Source organism: Hippopotamus amphibius, chromosome 12, assembly GCF_030028045.1.
Source record: "Hippopotamus amphibius kiboko isolate mHipAmp2 chromosome 12, mHipAmp2.hap2, whole genome shotgun sequence".
Classification (NCBI taxonomy): Eukaryota; Metazoa; Chordata; class Mammalia; order Artiodactyla; family Hippopotamidae; genus Hippopotamus; species Hippopotamus amphibius.
Genome location: NC_080197.1, coordinates 82,346,909 through 82,366,514, shown reverse-complemented (window position 1 = coordinate 82,366,514; position 19,606 = coordinate 82,346,909). Strand labels below are relative to the sequence as shown.

Here is a 19,606-nt window from a genome sequence, read left to right as displayed (position 1 = left end):
TGTGATGAATTGGCAAGACACGATTCAATGCAGATACTTTGGTTAAAACCAAAGACATGGTCTCAGAAATTGCAGCTTGCTGCTTTTATCACTGGCTCTGGCCACAAAGGATGTTGGCACTGGGGGAAAGGGAAGAGAGATGAGATTCCTTTTGCACTTTCTTGTTTAACTTAACCCCGTTAAATAGGACAGTATTTAACGATTCTGGTATTATGAATGTTTAAAATCAGGTCATCCATTCATATTACTTCAAACACCTTTGATACCCTGGTTGAAAAAATTATGTTTCTACAGGATAAGTGTAGATGGGGTTTCTGATGAAGGGAAGAATCAGGAAAAGTGTGATAAAAGTATGGAAATAAATTATATTACTATTAAAGTAATTTGATTTTCCCATGAGGCTCACACAGGTCTAGATATTAATCTCTAGACCTGTGTTCCAGGGAGAACAATACCTCTACTACAAGATCTACTAGGATAAATTCTTTATACTCAGCAAATCCCAAACCTTGGAAAGAGAACTATGTTTGTTCACTGTTCATTCATTCATTTATTCATTACCTCAACAAATACTTACAGAGCTCCAAGCATTTGAAATGATTATAAAGAGGGTACGTCAGATGTAGTTCTTGAAATGTTTATTGTTTTATTGATTATAGAGAGGTTCATAGAATAAAAGTGCTTTAATAGAAGGACTATGTTTGGACCTTAAACCATATGATAGATGATCCTACAAGTTTTGTGTGTTGAAGATGTTTCCTTTAATAAATGTTTTTCTGTTTACTTCTTACCTCTTATAAAGTTAAAGCTGCCTAAATGCTTTAACCATGAGGAATTGAAGTTGCAATTATTAAAAGCTTAAAGAATCTTGCTAGTCCAGGAGGGCACTGTTAGCACCATGTGGACTTGGCACTCCAGGCCAATGTTTGTCTCACCAAACTCTGGAGATTTACCTTAACAATCTTTGTATTTATTTGTACTTAAACTAATTGAATAGTGTGACCTTTATTAGTGAATAAAACTATTCAATTTGGGGTTATTAGTTCCATGAGTTAAACTATGATTTTGCTTCTCAGTGGTTGAAATAGCTAACAAAGATGCTTTCAAGAGAAATGAAAAATAAAATTATAGGAGTAGCTCATTGAAAAAAAATGTTTATACTATTAGACTCTCAGAATCATTCAATGATAAAAGTAGTAATTATACATTTAGTAATAAGTAAAATATCGTGGAAATTTTGGTGTGAAATGAGAATTGGCTGTTGCCCACGGATTGCTGTAAAGGTCCAAAGAATGGGCATGGTATATCAGATTCTAAAAATGGGCGCCAGATGAATTTACATTGGGCTCACCAACAGGTGGAAGTATTGACCTTATAATCATGAATGAAGAGCGTGGGATAGAAAAGATGTGATACACTTAAGGCAAGTTAGTGGATGGAATAGCTGCACACAAAAAAATGCATCTTCTGTGGTTGAAAGTTTGCTGAAATATTGCATATGCAGACCCACACTAGTGTTTCCATAAGAGAAAAGTATATACATTATATTCCTAGGTCAGAATTATTTTACAAAAATTTCCTAGATGAAAAGGAACTGGAATTGAAAGGCTAGTTTGACAATTAAATCTTACATCAGCTAATGATTTTAATTGACATGATGTTGCTTTGAAACAACATTGGATTTATTTTATAACTGGATTTTAGAAAATGATAGGAGATACGGAAATAAAGGCACATTTATTATGTGGTATTTATTTTCTATGATGATTCATGCTGTGTCAATATACTTTTATAAAGCTTTATTTATTAAAGCAATAAACTGCATATATGTGTAGTGTATAGTGATAAGATTTGACATTTATAAAATATTGTATATTTTATAAAATTTTTATGAGGCTGAAATCACCACCACAATCATGATCATGAACATATCCACCAACACCAAAAGCTCCTTAATGCAACCTTGTAATTCCTCATTACCACCCCTCCGTCACCATCTTTCAGAAACCACTGATCTCCTTTTCGTCACTGTAGATTACTTTGCAGTGGGTTGAATTTTATGTGAATGGAATAATGCAGTGTTCTTTTTCAGTAGGCTTTTTTCACTCAGTCATACTATTTTGAGATTCATCAGTAATATTTCATTTACAGATAGTTTCATTCTTAATTCTAACTTGAACTCAATTTTATTGCTATTCCACCACTTGCTTATCCATTAACTTGTTGACATGCAGTAGGGGGTGTCCAGTCATTGGCTCTTCCAAAGAAAGCTGCTGTGAACTTTAAAAAACAATATTTGTTTTATATTAGGGTTTAGTTGCTTAACAATGTTGTTTTAGTTTCAGCTCTACAGCAAGTGATTCAGTTATACATATACACATGTCTATTCCTTTTCAAATTCTTTTCCCATTTAGGTTACTACAGCATATTAAGTAGAGTTCCCTGTGCTGTACAGTAGTTCCTTGTTGGTTATTTTTGAACTTTTGACTACAGATCTTTGTGTGGTCAAATGCTTTTGTTTCTGATAGGTAAATACCTAATAGGGTAATGGCTCAGTGTTATAATAGATATATTTTAACTTTTAAAGAAAGTGCTGAACAGTTTCTTTTAAGTGGTTATATAATTTTACATTCTCACCAGAGGTGTATGAGGGTTTCAGGTGCTCCATATCCTGCACCACTTGCTGTGGGAAATATTTTTATTCTTAACCACCCTAAAGAGTGCATAGTTTATCTCTTAATAAAAAAAAAAAGAGTGCATAGTTTATCTCATGATTTCAATTTAATTTTTTAAATGGATCACAGTGATGATTGTCCTCAGTGTGTTTATTAGCTACTTGAATATTTTCTTTGGTGAATTTCCTGCTTAAGTTATTTGGGCTATCTTTTTTATTATTATTATTGTATTTTGCCATTCCTAATGCATTCTAGACACAAATTCTTCTTTGAATATTTGATTTGCTATTGTTTTTTTTACCCCATGGGTTGTCTTTTCATTAACTAAACACTGTCTCTTGAATAGCATAATTTTTAAATTTTGATTATTCTAATTTATCATTTTCCTTCTATGGATTATGCTTTTGCCTAGCCCAAAATTCACAAAAAATTTTTTTTCCTATGTCTTTTTCTGGGAGAATTTTACCTCTACACTTATATTTATGATTGATTTTAGTTAATATTTGTATATAGTGTGAAATATGGATCAGGTTGATATTTTTACACATGGAGAGCAAATTTTTCCGATAGCATTTGTTGAAAAGACAGCCACACAAAACAAACAAACAAAAAATGATCAAACCCTGTTTGTTAATACTGCACAGATAGGGAAACTTTGATCTAGAGACACTAGGTGTTTTCATGCTATAAACATTTTCAAATTCACATAAGATATACTTTGTAGAGCCCCTAGATTCTTGGTTGTCTTTCACCAGTAAGTTCCATGTTAGTTTCTATGAGATGGTCTGCCCTAAGTCAAAAATATATCTGGCATCAGAAAATACAGCAGAGAAGGCTATATAGCTGATTTGAACTCTTTCTCTCCCAGCAATTGTGATATTGTAGAATGACTCATCCTTCAAAACTAATAATTAGGTATTAGAAAATCCCATATGCATAATCAGAAAGATTTAAAAAGTGAGTTTTTTGTCTCTTAAAAAAAGTCTTATTAGCTTTATTGGATATAATTAATATATACCATCATATAAGTTTAAGATGTACAATGTGACGATTTGACACATATATTATTCCAAAAAGATTGCAATAAGTTTAGTTAACTCTTCCATTACTTCACATAATTACTTTTTTGTTGTGGGTGGTGGTGGTGAGAACATTTAAGATCTGCCTTAGAAACTTTTTTAAGTATGTAGTACACTATTGCTAACTATAGTCATTAGGCTGTATATTAGATCCCCATAATTTTTCATCTTATAACTAGAATTTTATCCTTTCTGAACAAGATCTCCCCATTTCCCCTCTCCCTAGTCACTGGCAATTTTCAATGTGTATATTTGATTCTGTAATTGAAATAGAATCATATAAATAAATTTGTCAACTGTCCTCTATAGTACTGTGAATATCACTATAAATATCTTGCTATCAATGCAATATAAAAACAGTGGTAGGGTAAAGGAATTGAATGTAAATTAAGACAATATGGTACTGTCTTTAAAATATTATGTTTATTGCTTTTTCAATGATACATTAAATCATAGAATACATAAGCAGACATGATGATTTCATATGTCAATGAGAAAGAGAAATTAATTTTATCCATACACTTGAATGTTTTAGAAATGTGATAGAAGTCCAAGGCGGTAATAAAAATGAAGGTAAGCTTATGGTCCTGGCAACAGAAGACTTATGTCTCTAATTGTCTACATAATCTGAAGAAAGTTACCCAAGATCAATGGGCTGGCTTTCCTCAGCGATAAAATGAATACATAGAATTTTTTATAATGAAGATCACGTGATACTGTAATTTTACACCATAAAGATATAATGCAGGACTTCAGAAAATGGAGAAGAGGTTTGAGGATCAAGTTGCTTCATGTATTCTCAAAAAATAAAATCTCATCTAGCTGAAGTTTAATCACACTCATCTGGTCCCCCACTCCCATGTCTCTCCCTCCCTCTTTCTCTCTGTCTCTGTCGCTCTGTCACTTTCTCTCTCTCCATACTCTTTGCCCCAGAAACATGATCAACACAATTTTTAATTTTATAATAAAATTAAAATTGAGGGTCAAATTGTTTCTCTAGAGGAGAAGAGAGAATTGTCTTAATTCAAAAGTAAAAAATTTTTATGTTGAAGTACAGTCGATTTACAATATTATATTAGTTTCAGGTGTATAGAATAGTGATTCAGTTTTTATAGATTATATGCCATTAAAAGTTGTTGCAAGATAATGGCTATAAATCCCTATGCTGTACAAAATACCCCTCTTGCTTATTTATTTAATACATAGTAGTTTGTATTTCTTAACACCAGATGCCTATCTTGTCCCTTCCCTCTTCCGTCTCCCCACTGGCAACCAGTAGTGTGTTTTCTACATCTGCGAGTTTGTTTCTGTTTTACTATATACACTTGTTTGTTTTATTTTTTAGATTCCACGTATAAATATTATCATGCAATATTTGTCTTTCTCTGTCTGACTTATTTTACTAAGCATAATAATCTCTAGGTCCATCCACACTCCTACAAATGGAATAGCTAGAAAGAATCAAATACTGTAGCAGACTAAGGAGACTTCATGTGTAAATGCACTGCAGTACCCTGGATTAGATTCTGTAATCAAAAATGAAATTAGTGAGAAAATAATGAAATGCAGATAAATTTAGGAGTTTATTTAATATTAATGCAGCAATCTTTGCTCTTTTTTTTTTTTTTTTTTTTGGTGTGTCTATTTTGACAATAGTATAATGGAAATACAAAATATTTGCACTAATAGAAACTGGTTAAAATTTCCCATGTGAAGGAGTTTATTGAAAACCCATTTGCCTCCCAAAACAACAAAAAAACTACTTGATTTCATGGAGAGCAAAAATCTCAGCTAGGATTTGAGAAGTCCCAGTCTTGGAGAGAAGGATACCTAGTAAAAGGAGCTACATTCTCCGCATATTCTGAAAACTTCTTGTTTCTTCTTATATAATGCATGGTAAATGTCTGAACAAAAAATAGTGAACCAATGCTTCCTTCTCTTACTTGCAGCTAGGGAGAATCAAATTGGAATCCATACCTATCAATGCATCCAAAACTTTTCTTGGATAGAAAAGATCCCCTGTAAAAGGAAATTGAAGATTAATGAGCCTGACATTTTGCAGTGCTTTTCTTTTTAAACGCATTTGATAAATCCTAAGTGTCAAGCAGTGGAAGTCTTAGATCAAAAGTACAAAACACCACCTAACTGATGAAGAATCTAAGTAGAAATCCCTGCTGTCTCTTAGTGTCTGAAAACAAAATTGGATATTTATGATTTGCCAAAACAGAAGATCCTGGATCAAAACCTAGATTTTCAGTTCGGAGCACTGAAATCTTGTACCCTATGAAGAAGCACAATGAACCCATCTTTTATCAAAAAGCATGGAACACAGATTTGAATAATCTCATTCCTTGTTTTGGTCAAAGTTGTTTCCCTCTACCTGTGTGCCAGAATTAAATCATATTTGTAGGTCAACCACCATCCAAGCCTTTAACATTTGCATACAGTTTTGAGCATGCAGTAAAAAATTCATAATCACACTAAAGGGAGGGTCAAACAATCAAAAGCCATGAAAATAACAGGAGTAGAAAGAGACCAAAGGCAATCTATACACAGCAAAGTTTGTGAATAATTAGAATTAATTATTTCAATAAAGAGCTAAGAAGTTAATGACTTAAATAATTGGTATTGATTAAAAGGATACTTATCCATTAATTAGAAGCAGAAGAACATGAAAGAAGATACATGTGACATAGTAAAGAAATTTTAAGAATATGAACTATCAGTCCAAGGAAACAGTTTTGATAATATAGATTTGTTAGAGTATGAGAAATACAGATAGCAGAGCATATATACCAAAAAATAATTTATTTTTATTTTAAATAGTCAAGCCAGTATGCTAAGACTCTTCCATAAAATCATTGTGTTTTTATGTTGGTGTGGTCTACAATCATGTCAGGAAGCTAGGAGAGTACTATCTTGTTTATTTGCCATTCCTACTAGTCCATTGACCGTAGTCATGGCTCCAAATGGCTTCCTAACACATCTCCATGTTGACAGTGGGGGCAGGGGGGAGGGTAAAGAATAAGAGAAGGGCAAATCCCTTTTATCAGAGGATGATCCCTGGAATTTGCACAGGTAACTCCATGTACATCCTTTAGTCAGAATTTAATCACATGGCCACAATAGGTTGCAAGAAAGGCAAGGTATATACATACATACATAGTCTATAAATATAGAAGTGGAGAATGCTTAGTTATTATGAACGTTTAGTTTAAGATCAAATAGAAAACATCACAAAGACTTTGGAGAAACAACAACTTCAGAAAATACACAGAGATCATTTAGGACATGAAATGTTAGATGTCTGGAGAATTAATAGTGTTGCATTTTCCCAGAGGGACAATGTTTCCTTGACAAGCTAAGTTCTTCATCTTATATTGTTACTTCTTGTTACCAACTCAAACAATCTTTTCTTTTTCTGGTTCCGAAGCCTACCTGTGTGTTTGGGATTTGAAAACATGAGTGTGTGGGAGGAAAACACATTATTAGAGAAATCTGTACTGAGATCTCTGGAGACATAGTTAAAGCTGTTTTATTTTTTTAATATATAATTTATTTTTTTAAATATTTAGTGCCTGGGGAGAACACTTGTGTAATAAATTTTTGATCTTTTGGGATTGGTGTTCTTGGATTTGATATCCTCCTGAGAATTCTTCATAATCGTTAGATATTTTTCTTCAAGGTACAGAAAGCATAAATACTCCATGGGATCAGGTATTGACTAATTTTATATGGCATTGTGGGTAATACTTAGAAAACTTTTCAATGCATAAATAATGCATAAATTTCTAAGAACTTGTCCATTTCTTCCAGGCTATGCATTTAGTAATAGGAAAATTTAACACACTAGTCAAAAAATATGAAGAAAAACAAAGCGCTAATCAAAGCATGCACACGGTTGCCATAAGTAGATACGAGAAAACAATCATACCTTGAGGAGTTGAGTGAGATCTGTCCAGAGAAGAATGGAATATCAGTGTGCTCTGTTCAACATGATGACAAAGGAGTTAAATATTGAGCAGAGAAAATTTTGTCTGAATAAATCTGCGCATGTTCTTGAAAAATATGTTCAAAATTGTAGGAATTTGGGGGAGACTGATTTAGGACTGAAAAACATGAAAAGATTGGTATGTAAAATAATTTAAAAATCATATTTCCTTTTAGATATGTTTTAACCCACTTGTGTTCTATTTTTATCAAGTATTAACTTCCCTTTTCTAACCTTTCAAATAATATTTTATGGAAAATTTAAGAAAGGCTTATGGAATACATTGATAATTTAGTATTGAAAAACTTTTCCTTTTTAAATGTATCTCACATTCACAATATCTAACACAATTAAACATTACTTCATTCATACACTGACTTTTAATGGTTTTGTAATGTGAACTTTATTAATTTTTTTACAGTGTGTTTTGGATAGAGTTTCTGTGTGAAATTGCTGAAGTTAGACAAAGAGATAATTTGACATGGTAAAAATTTGATTCCAGGTGTTTAGATACATGCATTCCTACAATTGTTGCCATTGAGTCATTTGTGTAAATGAAGAGTTATAATAATATTTTGAATGTAAAATGAATGTCCAGGAAAAATAATAGTCTTTTCTGTTATCCATATTTATCTACATTATTAACAACAGGATTTAGACAGCAGATCTCATTTCCTTATCTTAGAATTCTCCTGTAAACTCCTCTGGATATTACTGGAAACAACTATTATTTGTCCTTATATGTCTAATTTTATTTATATATAAGACTTTTCAATAATAATGTGTTTCATAGATTGAAAATAAAACCTCAATATTCTCAATACAGACAACATTGTGTTATCCAGTGCCCATCACAAAACCTTAATCATATTATATGTTTGATGATGAAGATACCCAGGAAGTAACCTTTCCCTAGAGATAGCATCAATCCTTTTTTTGTTAAAGAAATACACTATCTCTGGTCTAAAACTATTTGTACGTTTCACTTCTAAGAAGACAACTTTAGAAAATACACTCTTTCAAACTTCATTCCGATCCCCAATTTGCTAGCTGTGCACACCTGAATGATACAACTCTCTCTCCTGATATATACCTGGTGTTGAAAATACGCATCATCTCTAGTTAATATTTCATTACTTACATGTTAGTCATACATTTGAATATCCTTATGATAGGGAAATGTGTGCCTCATCAAATTTCATTGACACTTCTGAGATTTGTTATGTGTTTGAAATTTACCAAATCTCACTCCTCATCTCTTAGACATGTTGATCTCAAAATAGGTCATCTTTTCTGTCTGTATTTTAGACAAAGAGTAAAATGGCAAGTGCAAAGATTAAAAGTAGATGCAGAGAAATTTCTTTGGTCACTACATTCTTCTCGTAAATTTTATCTATTAATTTTTCTTACTAAATTACACATTTTATTAACATGTAGATTTTTTATTTTATTAAATTTTTACTTATTTTCATATTTTTAATCTTTGTAAAAGTTTTTGCTCAAACTCACGATCCTATCACTGAAAACTCACCTTTCCTTTCTAGGTTCCCATAAGTCTTGTCTATATTTTTCTCTTATTTTTAATTCGCACATCTCATACAATTTCCTTAACACATATTTATATATTTCTATCAGGTCTTATATCTTATTTTCTCATTTTCACTTTACCTGGTCTAGTCTCAATGTCAAAACGTATAGAGGAAAACTGCTGTTTTTGTTACACATACTTAAATTATCAGAATATTCTTGCTTGTATTTTCTTTCAGGGTACAAAGTGGGAGGGGTGGAGATGGTAACAGAGATAGAGGGAATGGAAATACCAATAAGGACAGAAATTAAATACATTCCTGATATCTCATATTCATTTATCTGAAACTGGATTTCATTTACATGAAAGTAAATGACGTGTGTCAGACAGGTGAGTTTGATTAATTGAGTAAAATGATGGAAGTGTACTAGTCCTATTTACTGATGATGGCTATGGGGTGTGTGTATGTGTGCGTGTGTGTGTGTGTGTGTGTGTGTGTGTATGCGTATTAAATACAAAACATGGGCAGATATACTTGTAAGGACTTCTATCCATTTGCTTTTATTATGCAAAACTCTTAATTGAACAGGAAATGGCATCTATCATAATTCTTGCCCAAGATAAAGAGTGGAAAAGCATGTTGCTATGCTTTAAAAGTCCCTCTAATTTTCCTTTACTTTATTTGCCTAAAATCAATCAACCATTAATAGGATTATGTAGGTTATTCTGTGGTAAAATTACCAACGAAACAATGAATTATCTGTCTATATATCTGGGAATGCAATCTATTGTTCTTCCTGACATAACAATCTTTTCAAAAGAGAACAAGGTTTGGATTACCTTATCTGAAACATCACTTAACTGAACCTTAAAGACTACTTATCATCGTTATTTTTCCTTTAAGATCATTATTTTCTTCCCTTCATTTATTTCTTTGTACACCTGGAACAGTAAAGGACATTAATGGGAAACCACACAAGAGTGACAGTGTTTATCCTGGCAGGTCTGACTGAAGACCCACAAATGAAAGTTGTATTATTTATTTTCCTACTTCTCACCTACTTGCTAAACATCACTGGCAACCTCATCATCATCACACTCACCGTGATGGATCCTCACCTCAAGACCCCCATGTATTTTTTTCTTCGGAATTTCTCTTTCTTAGAAATGTCCTTTACCACTGCATGTATCCCTAAATTGCTGGTTATGATGGCAACGGGGGACAAAACCATTTCCTATAGCAGCTGTATGGTGCAATTGTTTTTTGCCTTCCTTCTTGGAGCATCTGAATTTTACTTGCTGGCAGCCATGTCCTATGACCGCTATGTTGCCATCTGCAAGCCCCTGCATTACACAACCATCATGAACAGTAAAACCTGCATTCAGCTTCTCTTCTGTTGTTGGCTTGCTGGCTTCTTTACCATCTTTGTACCTCTCCTCTTAGTCCTCCAGCTTGACTTCTGTGCCTCCAACATTGTTGATCATTTTGGCTGTGACCCAGCTGCCCTCCTGCAGATCTCCTGCTCAGACACACAGCTCATTGAGACAATGGGATTCATCTCAGCTGTGGTGACTCTCGTGGTCACATTGATGATGGTGATAATATCATATGCCTATATTGCAATAACAATTCTAAAAATCCCTTCTGGTAATCAGAGGAAAAAAGCATTTTCAACATGTTCTTCTCACATGATTGTGATATCCCTTTCTTATGGCAGCTGCATCTTCATGTATGTTAAGCCATCACTCAAACAAAGAGTATCTTTTTACAAAGGAATTGCACTACTCAGCACCTCCTTTGCCCCACTCTTGAACCCTTTCATCTACAGCTTACGGAACCAACAAGTGAAAAAAGCCTTCATGAATATGATACACAGGGTTGTTTCTTTCTCAAACAAGTGACTATGCTATTGCTGTATGTATAAGAAAACAAAGGACTCTCTGACAATAACAGTACATTCAATTGGCGCTTCCTCCCGTTTTCTTTCATTTGATATTCATCTTTCTTTTCATGCTTTATTTTCACAAAAACCTTTTTCCAAAGAAGCTAATTTCCTTTATGTTCTTCATAGAAACCTTTTTTTTCTCATCTCACTTCCTTTTCCTCTGATTATCTGAAAGTAGTTATGCTCAGTTTTTCAATGTATCTCTTTTCTCTTTGAGTTTTAGTTACTCAGGAATATAGAATATTTTTCATTTAAGTTATATTTAATGCAGTATGTAACGTAAACATTACCATCCTTCATTTGTATTTATTTATTACGTACTTAAGACTAATATTCATTTATATTTTTGCAACACTACCAATTCACTGGTGTATATTCTATTTAATGAAATGAAAGAAAATTGCAGCAGAGATTAACCAATTGTGTTGATGTTCAAATTAGAAAATATTGTGAAAATGATTGCTATGTTACTTTCCAAACCAACTAGTCTTTTAGTTTCTTTTAGAGAATTGTTAACTTTTATAAGTAGTTCAATTATAAATGAAAAAAATCATTATCTTACTGGTTTACTTTTAAAGTTAATAATGAAATACAATAGTTATCAGATGTTTGCCTACCCAAGAAGCACTCACTTTAATAACTTAGGATACTTCTGAAGCTGTTTGGGGAGAGAGTGTAAATACCTGTTCAATGAAGGAGAACAATGCTAACATGTATTTATTCCTTTCGGAGCATCATAGACATGGACATAAAGATATATACCTATATCTTCTACAAAGGAAAACAGAATCGTGAACTGAATCTTTACTTAATGAGTTTTGAAATATAGGTAATAATCTGGATTTGGGCCATCAAAGCAATTTTGGCGTTTGACCAAAATTTAAAAATATGAAATATAATTAAAAATTTTCACAAATACACATCATGTATCATGACTTTTATCCAGAAATGTGTGTGCATTTGACCATAATGTCTTTTTCACTTCCTTTTTAACTATGGGTCATGATTTAAATAATACATGTTTGAAAAACACGATCTGAAAAAACAGAATAAAACATAGCCAGGGAGAAAAATACACATAGTATATAACTGACTGGAATATTTTATAGATTTCTGTTTAACTTGATAATGAACTGGATTTTAAAAGATTTGATTCGTGAATAATATTTTCAAAATAGTAGTTATTTAAAAAGTTAATTACAATTTCCCTTAATCACTTATACATTTACTTTTTACACTTTGAGAAAATGGATGTAATGATCATTGAGCATTACATAACATTTAGAAATTTTAAGAGCACAGTAAGTGAAAATAATATATATACACATACATATAATACATATATAAAACATACATGTATTTGAAACATACTGAGACAATCTAATGTGAGAAAAGCCTAAGGCTCTCTCAGTATTCTTAAGTTTTGATTCTATGTGTCAACCAAGATGAGTTTGATTAAAAATGCAAACTCTTCCAGTTAAGCCATTAATTTTTCATTGAAGTATGCTGAAATGCTTTACTTAAATATTTTTTACTGTCTGTCATCTACTAGTTACATATCATAAATGACATTCTATCACTCCTAGTAAGGACCTAGCACTTCTGAAAAGACATCCCTACTGCCACTTTTCCCACTTCCAGGCAGATTAAAGTTATATTGTCCATCTTCTCTACTACTTCCCTTAGGCTATTATATCAACTCCCATTACTGTAGACCTCTGAATTCAGATTCCCCAGGTAGTTTATATTGTTGTTGTTTTTATTTTAATTGAGAATTGAATAAGTGAAACAGCTTCTTAAATACAGGTACAACCTCTTTCTTAAGAGCATCCACCTGAAATTCTGAAAGGATTTACCCTGAATGTTTTCAGCTTTTCTGCTCTAGTGAGGGAAGTTGAATAACAAGAATGTTATTATAAAGATCTCTATTTCATTGACTATTCACTAAATTACAGGGACTGGTAGGTGTTTTGTATATAATTCTGGAAACATTGGTGTGATATAATAATTATTATTGACATTATGCATAAGGGCAAAATATAGCTCAGAAGGACAAAAGCATTTTGAAAGACACAGAATGGAAAAATAGAATTGTGGAAATGTAAACTCAGGAAACCTTAGTTTCCAGTACACCAATTGAGTAATGAATTTTGTAATGATTCATAAAAGGTTGCTAGTAGTAATGGTTAAAAGTAATGGTTAGTAAAAGAGGAAAAATTAATACATAGAAATGGATCAAGAAAATGAAGAAATTATTAAAATTAAAATTATCCCTAAGAGAGCTAAATTGGGACTTAGAGAAACCAATTAAATAAGCACATCATAGAAATGCCATGTATAAAGTTGCTGTAATAGAAAATGAGAGTTAAATAATATTGTAAAGGTAATATGGATAATAACATGGACAAGCACAGGACTCAACAGTTTTCATCAATTTTAACTTCCAGTGTAATTCTGGTAGGACATATTTAAAAACCTCTGTTTGGTGACTATGGCCAAGTATTTAAATGTTGGATACTAACATTTAGAATATATTTCAATTATTTTTCCTTAATGTCATTAGAAAGTGTAATTTGAAAGACTTGTATGCCCTGACTCTTTAAAACATTCATATGGTAGGAGTCAACCTGGATACAATAAGGCAAATTGTGTTCTGGCAAATAGGAGCTACACAAGTTATTAAAGTGGAGAAAAATCTTAAGGTATCATGATCTCTAAACTAATTTCTTACATGAATTTAAATATCATGTGATATGCAGAAAAAAATAGGTGCTCATGAATAAGATTCTGAGAAAAAGTGTCTTTCTTTGGTTGTCTGTTTAATATTACTTTAAACTAATCATCTTTATTGTGTGGTTTTGCTAAGATTCATAAAATAAAATAAGAACCAATTATTGAATGAGATAGAGTTCATTTAGCTTGGACTGACAGATGAACGTTATAGCAAATTGTTACCTTCCTGTTTCTATTTTGCAAGAACAGTGTTGAGCATGATGGAGAACTTATCATTTTTATCCTGCTGAATCCCTACTTAAAGATTTTAATATATTTTTTCCTCTGAAATTTTTCATTCTTAAGAATCTCATTCACACTGGTTCCTAAATTCCTGATAACCACTGTGACCAAAGGGTGTAAGTAATCATTTTTTTTTCTTTTCCTAGGGTGTAAGCAATCAATTTTTTTACCCTTTTGTTTTCTCCTTAAACATACTTGTTAAATCCTAGGCATCGAACAAGGAAAACAGAGACCACAAGAACAAAGCAGCATGTACACTGATGAAGTATCTCAGTGTACATGAAATTCCTCAGTGAAATTCCTCCTGTCTCCTAGTTTCTGAAGGCAAAATTCAACACTTATGGTTTGTCAAAGTGGAAGACCCTGGGTCAAAACCTAGGCTTTTTGCTCAGAGCACTGAAATTTTTATACCCTAGGAAGAAGCACAATGAATCCTTCATTTATCAAAAAGTGTAAAACACAGATTTGAATAATGTCATTCCTTGTTTTAGTTAAGTTTTTTTGCTTTAACCTGTGTGCCAGAAGAAATTACATCTTATTTGTAAGATTAATCATCATACAGAGCCTTCAACATTTGCATGCAGTTTTGAGGATGCAGGAAAAAATATTCACAATCATACCAAAGAGAGGTTCAAAAACCAAAAATCATGAAAATAAAGAAATAGGGACTTTCTGGTGGCGCAGCAGTTAAGAATCCACCTGCCAATGCAGGGGACATGGGTTTGATCTCTGGTCTGGGAAGATCCCACATGCCACGAAGCAACTAATCCTGTGTGCCACAACTGCTGAGCCTATGAGCCATAACTACTGAGCACGCAGGACACAACTACTGGACTTCTTAGAAACTTCTTGTATTACTACTTGCATCCCTAGTTAGCTGGTTATGATGGCAACTGGGGACAAAATCATTTCCTCTAATAGATGTATTACTCAAGTGTTTTTTGTCTTCCTTCTTGGAACATCTGAATTTTACTTGCTGGCAGCCATGTCCTATGACCGCTATGTTGCCATCTGTAAGCCCCTGCATTACACAAGCATCATGAACAGTAAAATATGCATTCAGCTTTTCTTCTCCTGGCTAGCTAGATTCTTTACCATCCCTATACCTCTCCCCTTAGGCCTCCAGCTTGACTTCTGTGTCTCCAACATTGTTGATCATTTCTACTGTGACCCAACTGCCCTCATGCAGATCTCCTGCTCAGACACAGCACATTGAGACAGTGGGATTCATCTCAGCTGTGGTGACTATCCTGCTCACACTGGGAATGGTGATAATATCATCTGCCTATACTGCATTAACAATTCTAAAAATCCCTCCAACGAATCAGCGAAAAAGTGTTTTTTCAACGTGTTCTCCTCACGTGATTGTGGTATCTCTTTCCTATGGCAGCTGCATCTTCATGTATGTTAAACTGTCAGTCAAGCAAAGGGTATCTTTTCCCAAGGGAATTGCTGTGCTCAATACCTCCATTGTACCACTTTTGAACCCTTTCATCTACAGGTTACGGAGCCAAGTGAAAAAAGCCTTCATGAATATGATACACAGAGTTGCTTCTTTTTCAAATAAATGAATATGCCATTGCACTATGTATAAAGGAAATGAACAAAGGAGTCTCTACTAATAACAGTTTATTCAGCGGTAGCTTCCTATCCATATCTTCTTCCTTTTCCTCCCTTCATTTCCTTCTTATTCATCTTTGTCTCTTCTCAAGCTTTATTTCACAAAACTCCTAGTTCCAAGGAAGCTAATTTCCTTCATATTCTTCAATAGATTTTTTTTCTCATCTCACTTCCTTTTCCTCTGTATATTTGAAAGAAAGTGAACTAAATTCTTCAATCTCTTTTTTATTTGAATTCTAGTTAGAAAAGAATAAGAAATAATTTTCATTTAAATTATATTCAATGTAGCATGCAGTGTAATAATTATTACCATCCTTCATAACATCATACTTAAGGCTAGCATTCATTATAGCTCTTGTAACCCTATCAATTTATTTGTGCATTCACTATTTAATGAAATGAAAGAAATTGTTGCAGAGGTTAACCATTAGTGTTAATGCTCAAATTAGAAATGTTTATTTAAAAAATCATTGTGTTAAAGCATTTTCCATGGAAACTAGTTGTTTAGTTTGCATTAGAGAATTTTTAACATTACAAGTATTTCAATTATAGATGAAAAATTGTTATTTTACTGATTTATTTCAAAATTAATAATGAAATACCATAGTTATTGTGTGTTTCCATACCTAAAAATTTCCCTTCAAGATCCTTGGGTACTTCCGAGGCTAATTGGAGATTGGTTGCAAATAAATATTAAGGAGAACAAGGCTAACTTCAATATATCTATACTTTTCAGGTTGTCATAAATAAAGATATATAGATACATAGTGATATCTCCTACCATGGAAACCAAAATAGTAGAATAGTCTAAATATTTTCTTAAGGGATTTTGATATGTTGGTCATAACCTGGAATTTGGCTGGTTCAGAGCAATTTCTGTGTCATGACCAAAATTTAAAAATAGCAAATACAATAAAAATGTTTTCATAGATAATAGCATGTTTCATGATTTTTCTTGAGAAATTTGTGTGCATTAGGCCATAAGTTTTTTTCAGTTCCTTTTGATCTTGATTTGAATGAAATAGTTTTGAAAAATACTATCTGAAAGAGCGGAATTAAATACAGCCAGGTTGAAAAAAGAGACATAGTATGTAAGTGACAGGACAATTTTCCAGGTTTCTGTATGCTTTGTAATGAACTAGCTCCTAGAAGATACAAGTCATGAACATGATTTCAGAAATGATGGTTATTTAAACAATCGGTTACATGTTCCCCTTGATCATCTATATATCTACCTCTTTCCATTTTCAAACAATAGATCTAATAATCCCTGAGCACTATCGGTCTTTTAGAAATTTTAAGATCATTGAAAGTGAAAAAAACACATACAACATATTGAGACAATCCAATACAAGAAAAATCTAAGAGTCTCTCAATATTCCTTTTACTTTTGATACTGCTATGTGTCAACCAGGCTGGGTTTGCTTAAAAAAAACAAAAAACAAAAAAAAAAACTTCCTTGTAAAATTCTGAAATACTTTAATTATACATTTTTAAATGTCAGTCATCTACTAGTTTTTTCCCATAAAGGATGTTCTATAACTCTTAATAAAAGTCCAGCACTTCTAAACAGACTTCACCTTTCTCATTCATCCCCCACACTCTGGCAGCTTAAAGTTACATTATCTGTCTTCTCTGCTACTTTGATTCATCTATGACATTGTCACCTCACATTATATCTAACAGAACCATTATCATTGACTTCTGGATTCTGAATCCTGATGTAGTTTAATAGTGTTGTGGGTTTTTTTTTTTTTTTTTTTTCTTTTGACTGAATCTTGAACAAGTGACACAACTTCTTAAATACAGGTACTACTTATTTCATGAGAGAGCTTCCACCTGAAATGCTGAAATTATTTACTCTGAAATGCTTCAACTTTTCTGATCTAGTGGGGGAAGCTGAACAATAAATATTATATAAAATTGGACCTCTATTTTGTTGACCACTCACTAAATTGCAGGCAGTTGTAGGTAACTATGGAAACAACGGTGTGATATAATAATTATTATTAGCCTTTTGTATAGGAGCAAAAGATAGGTCAGTATGGATATGATCACCTTGAAAGACACAGAGCTAAAAAATAGAATTGAAAACTTTAAACTCAAGAAGGCTGTTTTTAGTACACCAATTGAGAGGTAATGAATTATGTAATGATTAGTAAAAGATTTATAGTAGCATTGATTAAAAGTAATGGTTAGGGAAAGAGGACAAAATTAATACATGAAGGTGGATTAAGAAAAATGGAGAAATTAATAAAATTAAAATCCTTCCTAACAGATGCTGAAATTGGGATCTTAGAGAAAACAGTTAAATAAATACATCATAGAAATGTTAGCTATACAGTACTTAGAATACAAAGAGTTAAATAACAATGTAAAATTAACATGGATAATTACATGGATATATACAGGACTCAACAGTTTTCAACAATTTTAACTTTCAGCATAATTCTGTTAGCACATGTTTAAAAGGGTCTGTTTGGCTCTCCCTGCCTGCAAGCACCAGCGGTGGCTCTGCAGTTTCAAAGGGGCTTCTCTAACTAATTGGTGGGCCAGTTCTGCTGAGCCCTAGAACCCCGCACAATTCCCGCTGGTCCTTGAAAGGGATCCCTCTTCCCCAGGGTTGGTGAGCAACTCTCCCATCTCCCTGGCGGCTTGGTGGCTTACTGGTAGCTGAACTCTGGGGCACACCCCCTGTGCCTCTACTGAGCGCGCAAGTAGGTCGCTACTTATCTAGGTGCACTGTGGGGGTCCTGGAGCCTGGCTCTGCAGGCCAGATGCCCCTGGGACATATACTGAGGCTGGATCTGGAGAACATTGCTCTGGAGTACCTCATGCTCTGTCCGCATGAGGTCGGCTTCTGCTACCTGGATAACTTCCTGGTCTAGGTGGTCAGCGACTGCGTCCTGGAGCATGCCAAGCAGCTGCACCACAACAGGGCCCTGTGGGACAGACAGGTGGCCCTGCCCAGTGCAGGCATCTCCAAGCTGCACTTGCCTGGTGACCAGATCACGTGAATCAGGGGCAAAGAGAAAGTCTCAGAGACCATTGGCTTCCTGCTGTCCCTCATCCACGCCTGGTCCTGTACTGCAGGAATCGGATGGGCAAATACTATGTGAAGAAAAGTTCCAAGGGGATGGTGGCATGCTACCCAGGAAACAGAACAGGTTGTGTTTGACATGTAGACAGCTCCAACGGTGACGGCGGCTACATCACCTGCATCTACTATCTGAGCAAAAATTGGGATATCAAGCTACATGATGGCACCCTGTGCATATTCATAGAAGATGTGGAGCCCATTTTTGACAGACTCTTGTTCTTCTGTTGAAACAGCAGGAACCCACATGACGTCCAGACTTCCTATGTTACCAGATATGCCATGACAGTTTGGGACTTTGATGCTGACAAAGGGCAGAAGCCAAAAAGAAATTCAGGAATTTAACTAGGAAAACTCAACCTGCCTTCACACTGAGGACTGCCCCTGCTCTGAAATTCCCAGGCCTCATTCATTTTATTGGTTCCTGAATTGGCTTTAAGAGTTGAGATTCAAAGAAGGCCTCTTCTTCAGTGACTCAGTGATGAGAGACCCTACTGCTTGATCATTCACATCCCTGTCTCTCCTATGGTACTCTGGATTCTCTTGTCAGGACTGCATCCACCTTCAGACACTCTCTTTGCCAGATGAACTCATTTGCTAACTCCAGAAATACCTGCAGAAGACCTAGCTGGCCAGCGGTTTAATTGATAGATTT

At 33.7% G+C, this 19,606-nt stretch overlaps 1 protein-coding gene and 2 pseudogenes across 1 annotated transcript; all 3 read left to right on the top strand.

Annotated features, from left to right (window-relative positions):
• Positions 1–10,236: 10,236 nt before the first annotated feature.
• Positions 10,237–11,175, top strand: LOC130833628 (olfactory receptor 6C74-like). The gene has a single exon (XM_057703422.1). The coding sequence runs from the start codon at positions 10,237–10,239 to the stop codon at positions 11,173–11,175; it is 939 nt and encodes a 312-aa protein (XP_057559405.1).
• Positions 11,176–15,120: 3,945 nt separating this feature from the next.
• LOC130834071 (olfactory receptor 6C74-like) lies at positions 15,121–15,805 on the top strand (annotated as a pseudogene).
• A 2,826-nt stretch (positions 15,806–18,631) lies between these two features.
• LOC130834069 (prolyl hydroxylase EGLN3-like) lies at positions 18,632–19,379 on the top strand (annotated as a pseudogene).
• Positions 19,380–19,606: the final 227 nt, after the last annotated feature.

What these genes read in the sequence shown, in the direction of transcription:
- LOC130833628 (XM_057703422.1), top strand. Translation starts at nt 10,237, where the DNA reads ATGGGAAACCACACAAGAGTGACAGTGTTTATCCTGGCAGGTCTGACT.